The sequence below is a fragment of the Ahaetulla prasina genome, chromosome 11 (assembly GCF_028640845.1).
Source record: "Ahaetulla prasina isolate Xishuangbanna chromosome 11, ASM2864084v1, whole genome shotgun sequence".
Lineage (NCBI taxonomy): Eukaryota > Metazoa > Chordata > Lepidosauria > Squamata > Colubridae > Ahaetulla > Ahaetulla prasina.
In genome coordinates this window covers 1,081,953-1,097,177 of record NC_080549.1, presented here as the reverse complement: position 1 = coordinate 1,097,177, position 15,225 = coordinate 1,081,953, and the positions used below count along the sequence as shown (strand labels likewise).

Sequence of the window (15,225 nt, the reverse complement as noted above, 5' to 3'; positions counted from 1 at the left end):
CTGTGGGCGTGGCTTCATGGGCATGGCAAGGGAAGGCTACTGTAAAATCTCCATTCCCTCCCCAGTCCAGGGGAAGGTTATTGCAAAATCCCCATTTCCTCCCGATCAGCTTGGACTTGGGAGGCAGAGAATAGATGGGGACGGGGCCAGTCAGAATTTTTACTACCAGTTCTCCAAACTATTCAAATTTTCCGCTACCGGTTCTCCAGAACTGGTCAGAACCTGCTGAAAGCCACCTCTGGAGAAGCCAAAGATGGTCACACAAGTGACATTTGTACAACTATCTCTGTTTTCAGCCAGGGCGGGAAGCCTCTGTTTCTGGAGGGGATGCAGCTCAAGGTGGACTTCCTATCTGGCCACAGCTGCTTCTTCATCACTTTTCCTCTCATCATCCAGAGAAGAAAGGAAGGCTCTTCCCAGCCCAGTTATTAACAAACTGAGGGGAGGGATAACTTGGAGAAGTTTGGAATCTGGACACCACATGGGACATTTTATTTGTAAATTGGGGCCCAAAGTCCCAGGATCTCTTTGAAGAAGGATGGTTAGAAATGTGGCATAAAATAAGTAGGAGGTCAATGCAGATGGAGGGACACACTGGCCCTCCACAGGTAAAACTGTGCAGGTGTCCACTGCAAAACTAGCAGCACATTCTGTAGCGTCTCGGTGTTCTGTGGCAAGGCCTCGGGCTATTTTGTCCTCTGGCTAAAAGAAAGATGGCTAATGAGATCCCTCACTCTGCAGCCCCCACGGAGGGCGGGAGCAAGCAACAGCAGCCTATGCGGGATCGTGGCCAAAGGCCATCACGGATTGGGCAATGCTTTTTTGACGGAGGGTTCAGGAAGCTCTACGGACACCCATCTGGCTGCAGATGTGTGGGAAGAGAAGACTCTGTGCTGCAGGGTGCCATAAATCAGACTGAATGGGCAGCCCAAGCAGAGCCAAGGTAAGTTGTGGCTGCGGTACTGGGGGTGGGGAATTAAGGGGTGTCCCAAGGAAGGAACATATTGTACTGAACGGCACATTCAAGGGATAAACAAGCAATTGTGCCGAAGACCTTAAATGTCACAAGCAAATGCAGGCTGACAAGAGGGTTTTTTTTCCTTCTCTCTACCCCGAAAAGTTTATCACAAACAAACAACTTTGTGGAAGTTTGCATTTCATGGTAACTGCTGGGAGGGGTCCTAAGGATCTCCGTTTCAGGGGGTGAAGAGATCTTTAAAAAAGAAGAAGCAGAAGAAGAAGAGCTAGGAGGAAAGAGTTCAGTTCCCTCTCCTTGCCAGACTTCATGGCATTAATTATCCATAATGAACCAATCTGTCCTACACTGAGGCAACTGACTTCCCCCCACCCACCCCAAATATGCACTTCCTTGTTTTTTCATCTTCAACCAACGTTTCCCAATCTTGGCAACTTTCACGAAGGATGGACTTCAACTCCCGGAATTTCCCACCCAGCCTAACTGGCTGGGGAATTCTGGGAGTTGAAGTCTACCCATTGTGAAGTTGCCAAGGTTGGGAAGCACGAACTTAAACAAAGGATGCTGGCCGCCTTGGTAGCAGGCCGCACTTCTTGTTCCTCAGGACCATTAGTTTCCGGGCAAACCGGCTCCTTCCTGCCTGAGTGTCCTTGACTTTGTGTTCCTCCTCCTTAAATTATTTTGTTCTGGAGCAACAACCTGCGGCTGACTGCATGGCTTGGTTTGGCCTGCCAGCCTTTCAGAACTGCTGCAAACTTTCTGCCTTCTGCAAAGCTCGCCTGGGACAAGTGACCCCTTGAAGAAGGTGGGCCAGGTGAACCTAAGGTCTTTGTTGATCCTTGAGGGCCACTGCATATGGGGATGATGGCCCACAGTGACTGTTGTGGTCTTCTACAACCTGGCAAGGCCCCGACATGTTGGGAATGTGGATCTTCTGGCTGGTACCAAACCAGGCATCTCTGAGGGGTACTGGGAGGTAGAAGGATGCTGGGCCCAAGGAAGAAAGGAATAATTTTCTGCAAAGGGGTGAATTGATAGATTTGGTCATCAGAAACTGGGAAAGATAGCAAATAAAATGTGTCAGGACTCAAACCTATTTTTTAAAAAATAACCAAATTTTAAACATGCTAACAGTTATTTTTGTAGAAAAATTAGACCATGGGCAATGCAGACAGACTACTAAAAATTGGTTTCTTTCCTCTCCCTAATTGACTTTTAGTATATTGTACCTTACAATATTGTACCTTGACGAATGTATCTTTTCTTTTGTGTACACTGAGAGCATTTGTACCAAAGACAAATTCCTTGTGTGTCCAATCACACTTGGCCAATAAAAAATTCTATTCTATTCTATTCTATTCTATTCTATTCTATTCTATTCTATTCTATTCTATTCTATTCTATATGCTTATTCTCTACTCTACTCTACTCTACTCTACTCTACTCCACTCCACTCCACTCCACTCCACTCCACTCCACTCCACTCCTCTTTTCTATTCTATTCTATTCTATTCTATTCTATTCTATTCTATTCTATTCTATTCTATTCTATTCTATTCTATTCTATTCTATTTCGAACAGGAAGGTGTTGAAAGTTAACTTTCTTTGCAAACTCTTCCTCTTCAGGGCCATGAGAAACACAGTTCAGTCATAGAAATAGGCTGGGTTAGTAAGGTTGTTAAGATATTTATTGACAATGAACTGCCCCCTACAAGACAGCCTTTCTCAAAGCAAATGGAAACATGGTCTTTGGTGGACAGATTGTCCTAGGAGATGAGCAAGGGGAGACCAGAGGAAAAACATGAGTCACGGAGAGGAGAGGACGTAACCGCCGCTTAATTGTTTCCAGATGGTGATTAGGGAACCCACAGTGGGTGGGTCAGTGGTCTCTCCGTGGCTCCTCCTGGGTCAGCCTCCTTCAGGGAGCCAGCAGTCTTGAGGGAGCTGGTTTTGCTGGAGGAAAACCGGGTTTCCCGGCCACTGTTGAACTGGGAGAGGCTCAGCTTGAATAAATGCTGGAGTTTATCCCGGAACTGCCTGCCCACAAAATAGTACAATAAGGGGTTGATGCAACTGTTTGCAAAGCCCATGGAGAGCCCAAAGGGCAGCACCGCATCGATCACGGAGGTGAGGTGGCACCTGCTGATCACCTCCATCCAGGAGAGGGCATCCAGGAAGGTCAAGATGTGGAATGGGAGCCAGCAAACCAAGAAGGCCACCACCACGGCGGCCACCAGCTTCAGCACTCGGTCCCTGACCCTCATGCTTTTGGCGAACCCTTGGGCCTTCTTCAGGTGGACCCTGATGCAGATGTAACACCCAAGGATGATGGCCATGGGGAGCAGGAAGCCAAGGAGGTTTTTCATTAAGGCTGTTGCAGCTGACCAGGTGGCGTAATTCTCTGAGGGATAGGCCATGATGCAAGCGTTCACGCCCAGCTCGCTGATGTAGTTGACTTCACGCCAGCAGAAGGTGGGCAGAGAAGTCAAGGTCGCCAGTCCCCAAACAACGAAGGTGGCAATGAAGGCCTGTTCCAAAGTTCCTTGCTGGCACTGGAAAGGGTGCACAATGGCCTGGTAACGGTTCACACTCAGGCACGTTATGAAGAAGATGCTTGCAAACATGGTCAGGCAGAGGATGGAGCCAGAAAGCTTGCACATCAGGGAGCCAAAGACCCAGTTGTACCCGCTGGCGTAGCTGGCGGCCCAGAAGGGAAGGGTGGCGAGGGCCAGTAGGTCAGCCACTGCTAGGTTGAAGATGTAGACGTTGGCCACCGTCTTTGGGCTCCTCTGACGACACAGTGCCGTGAGGACCATGCTGTTGCCCACAAGTCCAAGAATGAAGATGACGCAGTAGAGCACGGGGATGAGCACAAACTGGTGGCTGGAGAAGCGGAGGAGGCAGGCCTCCCTGGTGGAGACGTTGGTGGGAACCAGCTCTGGAGGAGACTGTTCAGTGGTGAGGGTGATGGAAAAGTTCCTGAAATGCATCTTGGGGTCAGAGAAAACGGGGTGGCCTGCAGGACACTCTGAGACATGGAACTTCTGGCTCTGCACAGCCAAGGCTGGATGCTGCTGGCTCTTTAAAAAAGGAGGACAACAGAAGAGAAGTGTGAATTGCAACTCTTCAACACTGCTGTTTCAAGAGGCAACTGGACTTTCTTCTTTTTCTTTTGAAGACATTTCGCTTCTCATCCAAGAAGCTTCTTCAGCTTTGAGTGGATGAGAAGCGAAACGTCTTCAAAGAAAAAACCAGAAAGTCCAGTTGCCTCTTGAAAAAGCACCTTTGGGGCAACCGTGACCTGGAGGATGGAGAATCTCCACGAACTCTTCAGCACATTTCCCAGGAAAGCTTTCCTTCTCCCCAAGGTCCCAGGTTTTGAAAGTTCAAAGACTTTTAGGATGGGCCCTGTGGTTGGAGAGAGCACAGAACCTCCTGCCTGGTAGAGCACAGATATTCCCCATTAACAAACTAGAGTCAGTTGCTGGAGGTATTAGAAGGAAAGTAGAAACGAGGATAGAGGAAGTCTAAGAGTGGAAATGGATGGTTGCAAAACTGTTCGCCCTTTAAGTCCTGGATGCCATCCAGATGTTTAAGCAGATGAGGAGGCTTCCTTAGCCATACACAGAATCTTTAAGCTATGCAGTCCTTTCAAAGGCGGAAACATTTGAAAGAAAACTTAGAAAGTTGAAAAGAGCAGAGTTGTCACTTACGGGTTGAAAAAGCGAGTTTGCAGAATCTGTCCTGGGGCTTTTCCCACCCAGAACACTTCAGATGTCCATGACTGCCTGGTTTTCCTGCATCGGAGGAGGGACCACTCTCTGCTGGCCACTGCAGGGTCCAGAGGGGCGGCCTGGCCTCTTCCTGGCTCTCCCCAGAGCAGCGAGCAAGCACAGCCCCTGATCCAAAGGAAGCAAAGGGGCAGCCCCTGCCTGCCTCCCAGCAGCTGCAGGGGAAGGGAATTGGCACCTTCTGCCTCTCTCTCTCTCTCTGCAGCCAATGGTAGTCAGGGGGGCTGGAAATGGGCGGGCACTCTAGCCACCCATCCCATACTGGCTGGGTGGGGATACTTTTCTTAACCCCTTTTGCATCCCCCCCCATTCCCCCCCCCTTAAATCTCTGCGTTCATGTTTATCTGCTTACCTGCTTCGACAGCTGGAGTTGGGGTGAAGGAGAGGAGAGTCAGCCAAACTGAGCCAGGCCTGGGGTGGGGGCGTGTGGAGACTTGGTGGGGTTATGTGGGACGTTTTCATTTGGGTTCATTTGGACAGCAGAGGTCCTGGGCAGCCTCTCCAAGCCCTGTTCTCTAAAAAGGCTCGGCAGGGGAGGTGGACTTGGCATTAACTCAAAGCCCAGCAGGGGTCCATCTTTTCTGCTGGAATGCATGGAATTTACACTCCCCCTCCTCACCCAGGAAGGGAACACTGGAAAGGAACGGGCCTCTGGAGCTACAAATAGCAGCTGGGGGAAAAAAACATCCCAGCTTTTTAAACCAGTGTTTCTCAATCTTGGTAACTTTAAGACGCGCAGACTTCAACTCCCAGAATTCCCCAGCCAGCATGGAGAATTGAATTCTGGGAATTGAAGTCCACCAAGGTTGGAGACCCCCTGCTGTAGACCAACCTGGGGGAGTTTTATGCTAGGCAGCACTTCTTCCACTCTGCTGCTCTCTGATCACAGATATTAGGAGGGGAAAACTTTGGGGAGAGGTTCGTGAGCTCAGCTGACGTTCTGAGGTTAGGTCAACTTTCTTAGAATTCTCCTGGAGACCATTCTTGAAACAGCAGAGGGGACGGTGGCTGGTGTTTGGTTTTTCAGGATGGAAAACTCTCCACTTACTCTTCTTTAATTAAAAGGATTTACACAACAACCAAAAACGAGGAGAGAATCTGGTTCTAGCTGTAGTTACCAATCTCTTCAGGGGTTCAAGAAGCTCTTCTCAGACTTGCTGGAGAAGCTGGAGCTAAACTCCTGCAGCCATTTCTTCCTCTTTTCTCTTCATCCCTGTGGAAAATAGCTGTCAACGGACCAAAGCAGCTTTTGCAGCTGATGATTTGGGTCCCGAGATGCACAGAATTTAGGCCATTCTAAGTTTACTAATTACCCAATGCTTGGAGGGTGGAGCTGGCCCCGTTTCCAGCTGTGAACAAAACATGACACGAATTGAGAGTTGTGTTCCCCTCGGCCAAACAATGTGGTTAGTCATGAGGTATGACAGAAGATAATTCAATGCAAAGAGGTTTGCAAAAAGAAAAAAGAAAACACCCCTGCGAGATCTTCCAACAGAATCCTTCACCCTCTGGCAGCTTCTCGTTCAACAGAAATGTCTAAACAAAAACATAGTTTCTTGGCTTTGACAGCCAAACGGACTAAAATGCTGCTCTTTCCTGGAAGTTTCCATGCTGCACCCTTTCCAAATGTTCTCGTGAGATGGTCAATCTATGCTGAAGGCCATTGCACATGCCGAGTGCTGTTTGTGGGATGCCACCAGAGGAAGCATCAACAATTGTGCGCTCAAGATTTCTAGAAAAGCAGAAGAACTTTTTTTTAAAAAAAGTTTTTTATTTTATAGACATACATTTAAAACATCAGCAATTCCTTCCATGTGACATCTCGGTGTTTTCTTCCTGGCTCCATCATTTTGTTGTTTCTTCTTTCTTCACTTCAATTTAAACTATTACCATTTTTCCACAAATACATTATCATTTTCTTACATAATTATCTGTATCTTTCTTCTAGCCAATGGTAAAATTTATCCCATATCTTAAAATATTCTGAATCCTCTCTTTCTTTAATCATCAAAGTTAATCTGTTCATTTCTGCACAATCTAACGTTTTTCTAATAATTTCTCCTTCCAGGGTATTTTCTCTGCTTTCCAATTTTGCGCAAAAACAATTCTTGCTGCTGTAATTACATGTATAATCAAATAAATATTTTCTTTACTAATTTTCTCTGTTAGGATCCCCAATAAAAACAACTCCGGTTTAAACTCAATATGTTGCTGAATCATTTCTTCTAACCGTATTTTAATTTTGTTCCAATCGTTTTTAGCTTCTGGGCATATCCACCACATATGATAATAAGATCCTGGTAACTGGTGACATTTCCAACATTTAGCTGATTTATCTTTAAACATTTTCGCATTTTAAACAGTTTCTCAGGTGGCACATGCCATCTATAAAATATCTCATATTGATTTTCTTTATATGCAGTGGACATTGTTAATTTATAATTCCTCTCCCATAATTGTTGCCATTTGTCTAGGTCTATTGACTATCCAAATTTTTAGCCCAAGCTATCATAGTTTCCTTTACTTGTTCCTCTTCTAATTCAATCCCCAACAAAAAGATATAATTTTTTTTGATTAATTTGTCCTCCATTCCTGTGAGAATCCTATCCAGCTCAGTCTTTTTTTAAAAAAAACCATAGAGTTTAACATCTTCCTGATATCTTGCTTGTATTTGCATATACATGTACCAATCTAACTCAATCCCGTTCTTCCAAATCTTGTTTCAAGCAGAAGAACTTCTATGGAGATTCTCAGTCATCCATGTCACAGTTATCCCATAGGGTTTTTTTCAAGAGGCAACTGGACTCTCTTTGTTTTTCCTTGAAGACGTTTTGCTTCTGATCCAAGAAACTCCTTCAGTTCAGTCCAAGAAGCTTCTCAGATGAGAAGCGAAACGTCTTCAAGGAAAAACAAAGATACTCCAGTCAGAACTAAAGAAGCTTCTTGGATGAGAAGCGAAACATCTTCAAGGAAAAACAAAGAAACTCCAGTTGTCCCTTTGGGGAAAAGCAGAAGGCGGCCCTCTGATGAAGGACCTCTAGAAACTGCACTGCATGGAGGTTGCGAGAACATTTCGGCTTCTGCAGATTGAGGGAACCACGAGGTTGAAGATGCAGCTGGTCGTGGAAGTGGACTAGAAGTTCACAATAGCACCTCTGTTTTTTTCCAGCTTTGGATCAATAAAATCTGGGCAAACGTTTTTCCAGGAAATTTTTTAGCTGGGAAATCCTAAACTAGAATTTGACCGTGTGATATTTGGACTTCTTCTGCTAGGTGTTTTTCCTTCTTCATCCCATCGTTTATCTAAACTACTTTCAGGATGAGGCTTTTGATGATGGGAAATGCCCCAAATTACTCCATTTACCTTTGCATTTTGCAATCAAGCCATATTACAAATGTTATTATTGGGAGTGATCCTGAAGATGCAGAGCCTGTTCGGCAGCACTTTCAGGCAAGGAGAAAGACAATCCATGCCTGACTTCATTCCCCGAGACTATTATTTCACCTGCAAAGCTTTCAATCATCTACATCTTTATTTTCCAATTGGCAATTGTAATCGGCGGGGGGGGGGGAGGTTACCCCACAGACATACCAGTCGATAAATCCCATCCCGACCTCCAGCCAGGCTGGCTGTAGTCCAGACCCCCTGCTGAACCCCCGATTCAGGAATGCTGACTCAGAAAGTGGGGCTAAATGAAGATGGCTTTTCTTGGCCAATGTGGGTTCATGCCGGCTTTGCAAGCGAAACTCCCCCTTGGCACAGAGGCTGGAGTGGGAGGCAGCCGTTGGGGAAGAAGAAGGCAGGAAGCAGCAGAGAACGGAATCGAGGGAGGGAAGGCAGTGAGGGGGGGCTTTGCCAAGGAATGGAGGGAATCTGACACAGCCCAAAGGGAGCTCTCAAGAAAGGGGCTCAAGGGTTGGGGGGGGGAACCCAAACCCTAGGCCTCATCCAGTGGTCTTTTTCAGGCTAGCTGGTAACGTCACTCTTGTGCCAAAAACAGATTGGCAAATATCCAGCAATCCAATGAAGGAGCATATTTGTAGCTCAGGGTTGAAATGAAGGGTCTTGGTGGGTTTCTTGCAGACATTTCATGAGCCAAACTAGGCAACATCATCAGTGCTAATGTAGTGCTAGCCATGCTGGCTGAGAAATTCTGAGAGTTGAAGTCCACAAGCCCGTTTGGAGACCCCTGGCTTAGATGAATCCCTCCCGCCCAAGTGCCAATGCCTCCCAAGGTAGGGAGCTCTCTCAGCCCCCCTGCAGGAGAATGAAACTCACATTTCCCACCCAGCTGACATCTGGGGCAATACAGATCCTTTTAACTTTCCAAATCTGAATTCTAGAGTTGGCTCATCTAATTGGAAAGTTTAGGGCACCCCCTAGTGTTTATTTTTTCTTGAATTTACTCCATTAAACTCCTTTACTCATGTATAACTAACTCCTTTCTAGTGGTGGGATTCAAATAATTTAACAACCGGTTCTCTGCCCTAATGACCAGCCGGGTAGGCATGGCTTGGTAATCATGTGACTGTGTGGGCGTGGTCAACTCAAGGTCACGTCGATGGGCGCTTCGCCTTACTTTGACAGCTCCCTGACTTCAACAGCTCCCTGACCTCCGGACCTTTCGCTGCGAGCTGAAGACGTATTTATTCTTCTGTGCAGGACTGGCATAAAACTATTAGTAATTTTAATTGGGTTTTTATGGTTTTAATGTGTATTTTAATTAATGGGCCAAATTGAATAGGTTTTTTAAATGGGTTTTTAACTGTATATTGTATGTTTTATTGTGTTTTTACTTGGCTGTAAACCACCCTGAGTCCTTCGGGAGAAGGGCGGTATAGAAATTAAATTATTCTTATTCTTATTCTATTCTTAGCTGTAATGTAATAAGGGTAATGTAATAAGGGTTAACCAGAGAGGCAGTTTCTGTAAGCAGGGCAATAAAGATTAATTCTGGGAATTGAAGTCCACAAGTCTTAAAGTTGCCCAGGTTAACAGTAGCAGAGTCAGAAGGGATCTTGGAGGTCATCTAGTCCAACTCCCTGCTCACACAGACCTGTACTAGGGATTCGAACTGCTGAACTGCCAACCTTTCTGATCGACAAGCTCAGTGTCTTAGCCACTGAGGGATGCCCCGATTTATATTTTTTCTAATGAGTAAAAGATGATTTCAACCTATTGGCTGACTGGCAGAAATATTAGCAGGAAGAAGCAGAAAGATCATTTAATGGAGAGATAACCAAGGCCTGCTTTGTCAAAACCAGGATTCCGAACCAGAGTTGAATTTCAAAGAGGTTTTGCAAAAGAAATCCAGATGCCAGGTTTATAAACCATTTTTATTTCATCAACTGCTTTGCCACCATAATCCAATGCTGTGAATATGTAACAAGATGATCTTAGGGGTAGCTAACAGCTTGCTAAAGCCAGAATATACTTGCTCCTATGGATAAAAGCCTTTTCTTTGGTGATAACATTTTCCTTTTATTTATAAAAAATAGTTTCTTTAATCTCGGCACATTCTGCTCTTCAAGTTACTAGTCCCTGCCTTTTGCAGAACGGGCCCAGTATCACCTGTGGCACCCTTCTCACACAGTTTGTAACAAACAGCTCATGTCAACTTAAATATCTTATCCTTTTTTAAAAAAAAAAATGGTTTCCATGCAGTTTTTGGAAAAAACAAAACAAAACTTAAAAAAATATGTCCAGGCAAAATACAAAAGAAAACCAAGGCAACACATAAAAATTGCATCAATTCGGTTCTCTGGGCTCAATTAAGCTCAGGCAAGGGCGGTAACCTTTGGAGACGGTATCTTGCATAAAAATGAGTAACGTGGAAATAAAAAACCTCGCACAAAGGAAAGCGTGTTGTGCTTTTTGTCGGCAAAGAGAAGCGACAACACTTGTGTTGTGCTGTGAAGGCAAACAAAAGCAGCACCGAGACTTCAGATGGCTGCAGGAAGACTTGAGCTTGGCAGCTGTTGGAGCTTCACCCACTTGAACCTGGCCAGGTGCCAGAGCACCACAAGGGGCAGCGGGGCACCAAATTCCGCTTCCCCAAATGGGAAACTCATGCCGAAATCAAAACCAAACCAAGTTTCTAGTCCTTCAGGAGGCGGACTGAAAGTGAGAGACAGTTGGGAGTCTCAGAAGCCAGAGAGGGGTCTCCTAAGACATTCAGTGGCATGACTCCTCCTCTGGGACTAAATCGTGAAGAACGGAGCGGGCCAAATCAGCTTCCACAACTAGATAAATGATGTATTTTAAAAAAGAGCCTTTGTGCCTTCTTGCCTAACTTTGCATGATTTCTACTAAGTGGTTTTTAGTTTTTGTTTCCTTTAAAGGCATGGCTTAAAAATGTTTCTGCATTTGCACCCATGACCGAACAGCAGGTTAAATTAAAAAGAAAAAGAAAAACTCAAGCCCATCTCAAACCTTTGGACCACTAGAGACTTCTATTATTATTATTATTTTTAAAGGAAACTTTCTTTTCTTTCCTTCTTCATTTCAGGACAGGTGAGTCAGGCAGGAGCCTTAAGGCCAACCCCATGACTGGCAACTCTCCTGAAAATGGCCGGAAAGAAAACTTTGGTCGGTGTGCCGGCCACCGGCATGAGTGCAGATTGTTCCCTTGGGCACTTGAGGAGATGCAACCTTGAAATTTCTGAGGGAGGGAGGGAGGGAGGGAGGTGGCTGGATTGGTTTCCGTCCCCTCTCCGAGGCTTCTCCTGGTCTGGGTTGCCAAGCCCAACGGAGAGTCCTTGAGCCAAAGAGAGTCCACTGTTCTGGAAGCAGAGCAGAGCACTTCGGTCGGGCATCTGCGCTGGGGGTGGGGAGGGGGCAGGCTGGGGGGGGGTCTTTGCTCTTTAGACGCGCTTCAGCCCTCGGCCCATCAGGCAGGCAAACACGGTCATCACCATCTTGGGCTTCACCTCGACCACGTCATCCGGCAGGGCATAGACGCGGGCACCGATCCTCCTGGCCATGGAGACGGCGTACCTGAGACAGGAGAGAGGGCGTGTCCAGATTGGGCAAGAGATCTGCATGCACCCCAGCAGAGGAGGCCCTGAACCCTGAACCAGTCGAACGGCAACTCTGGGATAGATGGAGCGGGATGGCTTAACCTGCCCCCAGAGCCCTGGCGAAGGACATGCCAGACGAGGGAATCCGGCCAGCTTCCCTTGAATCGAGAACGAGTGAGCCCAGCTCTTATGGCTTGCCAGCCACAGCTGGTGCCGTGACTCAGATCTTGGGCATGACCCCTGATGACACCTTCCTCCACCACCTGAGATTAAACGTGCCTGAGATGTGTTTGAATATGAGTAGCTCGGATTGGTAGTTGGGCTGTTGCTCTGAGCTCTGAGCTTGGAAGTTTGGTTGCCAACTTTTTGTCACCATTCGAGGAGATGTCGTCCGTGCACTTTGAATTGTGCTCCTCTGCCCGAACACAGGTCTTTAAATACCTTTTTAATATGACCTTTTTTATTTATCCGGTGTGATATAAATTCGTGTAGTTAGTTCAGATGCTTCTAAGTTCATGGTCTGGTTTCAGAACCGGCCATTCAAAGACTCCGAAACCAGACTCAGAAGAATCCGAACTAACTACACTAATTTACATCATGCAGACGGTACTCAAAACCAAAGACTGTGTAACAACAGCCAATCAACAATCAGACTAGAACTCGGAAATAATAAATGACATCCACACTAATTTACATCACATAAAAAGGTATTTAGAAACCAGTGTTCTGACAGAGGAGCACAATTCAACGCGCACCGACAACGTCTCATTGAATGGTGACGAAACGTTTGCAACCAAATTGCCAAGCTCGGAGCTCAGACCAACAGCGCCCCCCCCACCCATTAAACGTGCCGTCCAAACCAGCAATGCCCCAGAGGAAGGCTGAAAGGGCAACTAAGTCTGGGCTCTCACGTGGCATTGCTGTGTTTGTCTTCCTCGGAAAGATCGCCTGTCTTCACAAGGTCGTAATTGATGCAGCCGGGTTGAATAGCGTCGATTAAATCCACCACAGCCAGGCTGTTGCTGATACTTTTGTCCTGGAGAGAAAAACGAGGGTCACATCAATGAAAAAGGGTGGAAGCAGCCAATGAACTCCACCCATTTTAAATGGGGGGGGGGGTGTGAGAACACGGCGAAAGCCAGTTGCTGGAGAAGGACTGATCAGTGAGTGATGTGTCTGGTCTGCTTGGAGCAGTGCTCAAATTTGTGGTGTTTTAGAGTTTGTGCAAAGCACAACCAACATCTTTTTCTGCCAGCAAAGACATGAAACTGTTTCCTGGTGGTGTCCAAGATACATTTTTCAATAATGCCTGATTGATTTGCTTTCTGGAGACAAGGCAGGAGAGTTATTATTGCAAATGAGCAGAAAACTCAGCATTATTTTATTGGAAAACTTTTTTTTCAGATGTTCAGTAAGCCTTTAAAAATCCAGCTGCTGGAATGTGTGTGTGTGTGTGGGAAATGGAGACTTTTCTAGGGTCTGCTCTAAGGAGCAATGTCGGTCCATTTCCCGATTTACTCACTCCAACTGCTCCTGGTCACAAGTTGGCCTCTTTGTGACAACAAGATCTAAATTACCCACCTTAAAGCTCTGGATAGAACTTGATTTCCCAGCTTCTTTTAAGGTCGTGTTCACCCAGTTTACAATGATGTCATCGTTGACTTTCTGACCATCTCCGAGGTTCTCCAAAACATTCAGAGTGTATCTGGGCAAAGGAGACAAAAGAAAAGTTACTCAGCACACAAACACTGGGGAAAGCCTTTGAGGGAACTTCGAAGTGTGTTTGAACCCCTAGAAGTGTAGGTTTTTCATAGAGTGTGTGAGCCTCAAATGACTCGGACTAAGTGGTACGAATGCAAGGATACCTTCTCATCAGCTGCCAGACTAGAGCCAGGGTGAGGGTCGGGTTCCCGTCGTTGAGATCCTGTCCGCCGATGCCGACCAACGAAAACTTGGCTGGATGCTTTCCTAGATCGACCGCATAGTTGCAGTTTTCCAGCTGTTTGGTGAGACAGAAGGAGATTGGAGGAGGGGAGAGAGGGAGAGATCACAGTTAAGTCACGGGTGGGGCAGGGAAGCTGCCTTGGTGGTCTTCTTTTCATTCTTCCTTGCCAGAAGACTTTGGAGCTTGAAATGCCCTGAAGTTGGCCTTTTCTATAAGCCAAGCAAGGGCTTTGCCCCTGATGAATGCAGGAGTGGAATCAGCTCTTTGGCCCAATCCTGCGTGAAGGGTGGGCATCAGCTATCAGCTATTTGGGTCAACCTCCAGAACTCCTTTAACAACAGGGGCTAAAGCAACAGGATTTCCCTGAACTGAACGGAGAATGGCTAGTTTAGAAACAACCAGATTCCAGCACCTTCTTCATGTTTGCCCCAAGTTTCGGGTATGGAGGTCTGTTGACTTTGTTCCAGTCAACGGGGACTTTGATCTTCTCATAAAGCTGTAAAATCACCAGCGCGTCTTGCAGGTCACTAGAAAACAAAACAAGACATCTGCTCACTGAGAAGTTGAGTTTTCAAAAAAAAAAAAAGACCTGACAGATAGGATCCTGGTCATGTCAACCAGGCCGCCTGAAAGAAAGCCAGACGTACATGTAGAGATGATTGACATGAGGGTTTACACCAAGAGAATTCATCCAGTTGCGAAACGTCCGTTCTTCACGGGTTTCACCTAAGATACAAAGAGATGCTGTTGAAGGAATCTGCCTTTGCTTCTCTACACAGGGACAAAACTACAGACACAAAACTAAAGCAAATGTATTGTGGTCCGCCAGCAGCCCGTGGAGCTGGCAACGGAGTTGGACATTGATGAGGCTGAGGAAGAACATGGGCCAGTCCTGGAGGCTGGGAAAGGCCTGGATGAGGGCTCTGTGTCGGAGGCTGAGGTGGGGCCAGGGCCATCTGGGAGTGAGGTGCGGACTCCGGAGCCTCCAGAGACTGACAGTAGGGAGGCAGAAGAACAGGAGGAGCCTGTTCCTAATGCACGCATGAGAAGAGCTGCCAGCAGCTCAAGCAAAGAGGACGACTCGGGAGTAGGGCCAAGGGATGATTGGCCCCTCCCATAAGGCTTAAAAGACCAGCAAAGGCATTTGGGCTCTTTGTCAGAAAACGTTGATAGCCTTGCTCCTTGTCTTGTTGCATTTATTTCTTGTCAGCGTCTTCTGCTTTTGAACTTTTGCCAAGAAAAGCCTTTGCCAGTTTGCCTAATTAGACCAAGGTTGGTGATAAGACTGAAGAATTGTGTTATGAAGGATTTGTTTTGATTTAGTTTGGACGATGCTGAGAATGAGTTAATTCTCAGCTGTTCCAATAAAGTCTGTTTGTTTTTGAACTGATTGCGTTTACTACTACCTACTTGGGCCTGGGTCACAACAAAATGTCCTAAAAATGCTAAACCAAGAAAGCAGAAGAAATCTTCAGTACACAAAGATGCAAAGA

The 15,225-nt window shown here is 46.4% G+C and overlaps 2 protein-coding genes across 4 annotated transcripts in view; both read right to left on the bottom strand.

Moving 5' to 3' along the window:
- Positions 1 to 2,646: 2,646 nt before the first annotated feature.
- On the bottom strand, positions 2,647 to 4,955 carry AGTR2 (angiotensin II receptor type 2). The gene is made up of 2 exons (XM_058196944.1): positions 4,690 to 4,955; positions 2,647 to 4,056 (listed from the first exon to the last, which is right to left on the bottom strand). The coding sequence occupies exon 2, from the start codon at positions 3,964 to 3,966 to the stop codon at positions 2,833 to 2,835; it is 1,134 nt and encodes a 377-aa protein (XP_058052927.1). The 5' UTR covers positions 3,967 to 4,056; positions 4,690 to 4,955; the 3' UTR covers positions 2,647 to 2,832.
- A 5,130-nt stretch (positions 4,956 to 10,085) lies between these two features.
- The window catches only part of PLS3 (plastin 3), a 33,784-nt gene continuing 28,644 nt past the window's right edge, over positions 10,086 to 15,225 (bottom strand). For all 3 annotated transcript variants that reach the window (XM_058196865.1, XM_058196867.1, XM_058196866.1), the window contains exons 11-16: positions 14,380 to 14,458; positions 14,145 to 14,259; positions 13,653 to 13,786; positions 13,369 to 13,492; positions 12,699 to 12,823; positions 10,086 to 11,764 (exon numbers count right to left, since the gene is read on the bottom strand). In XM_058196865.1, coding sequence (XP_058052848.1) covers positions 11,632 to 11,764; positions 12,699 to 12,823; positions 13,369 to 13,492; positions 13,653 to 13,786; positions 14,145 to 14,259; positions 14,380 to 14,458 — 710 coding nt within the window. In that variant the 3' untranslated portion in view covers positions 10,086 to 11,631. The remainder of the gene's footprint in view (positions 11,765 to 12,698; positions 12,824 to 13,368; positions 13,493 to 13,652; positions 13,787 to 14,144; positions 14,260 to 14,379; positions 14,459 to 15,225) is intronic.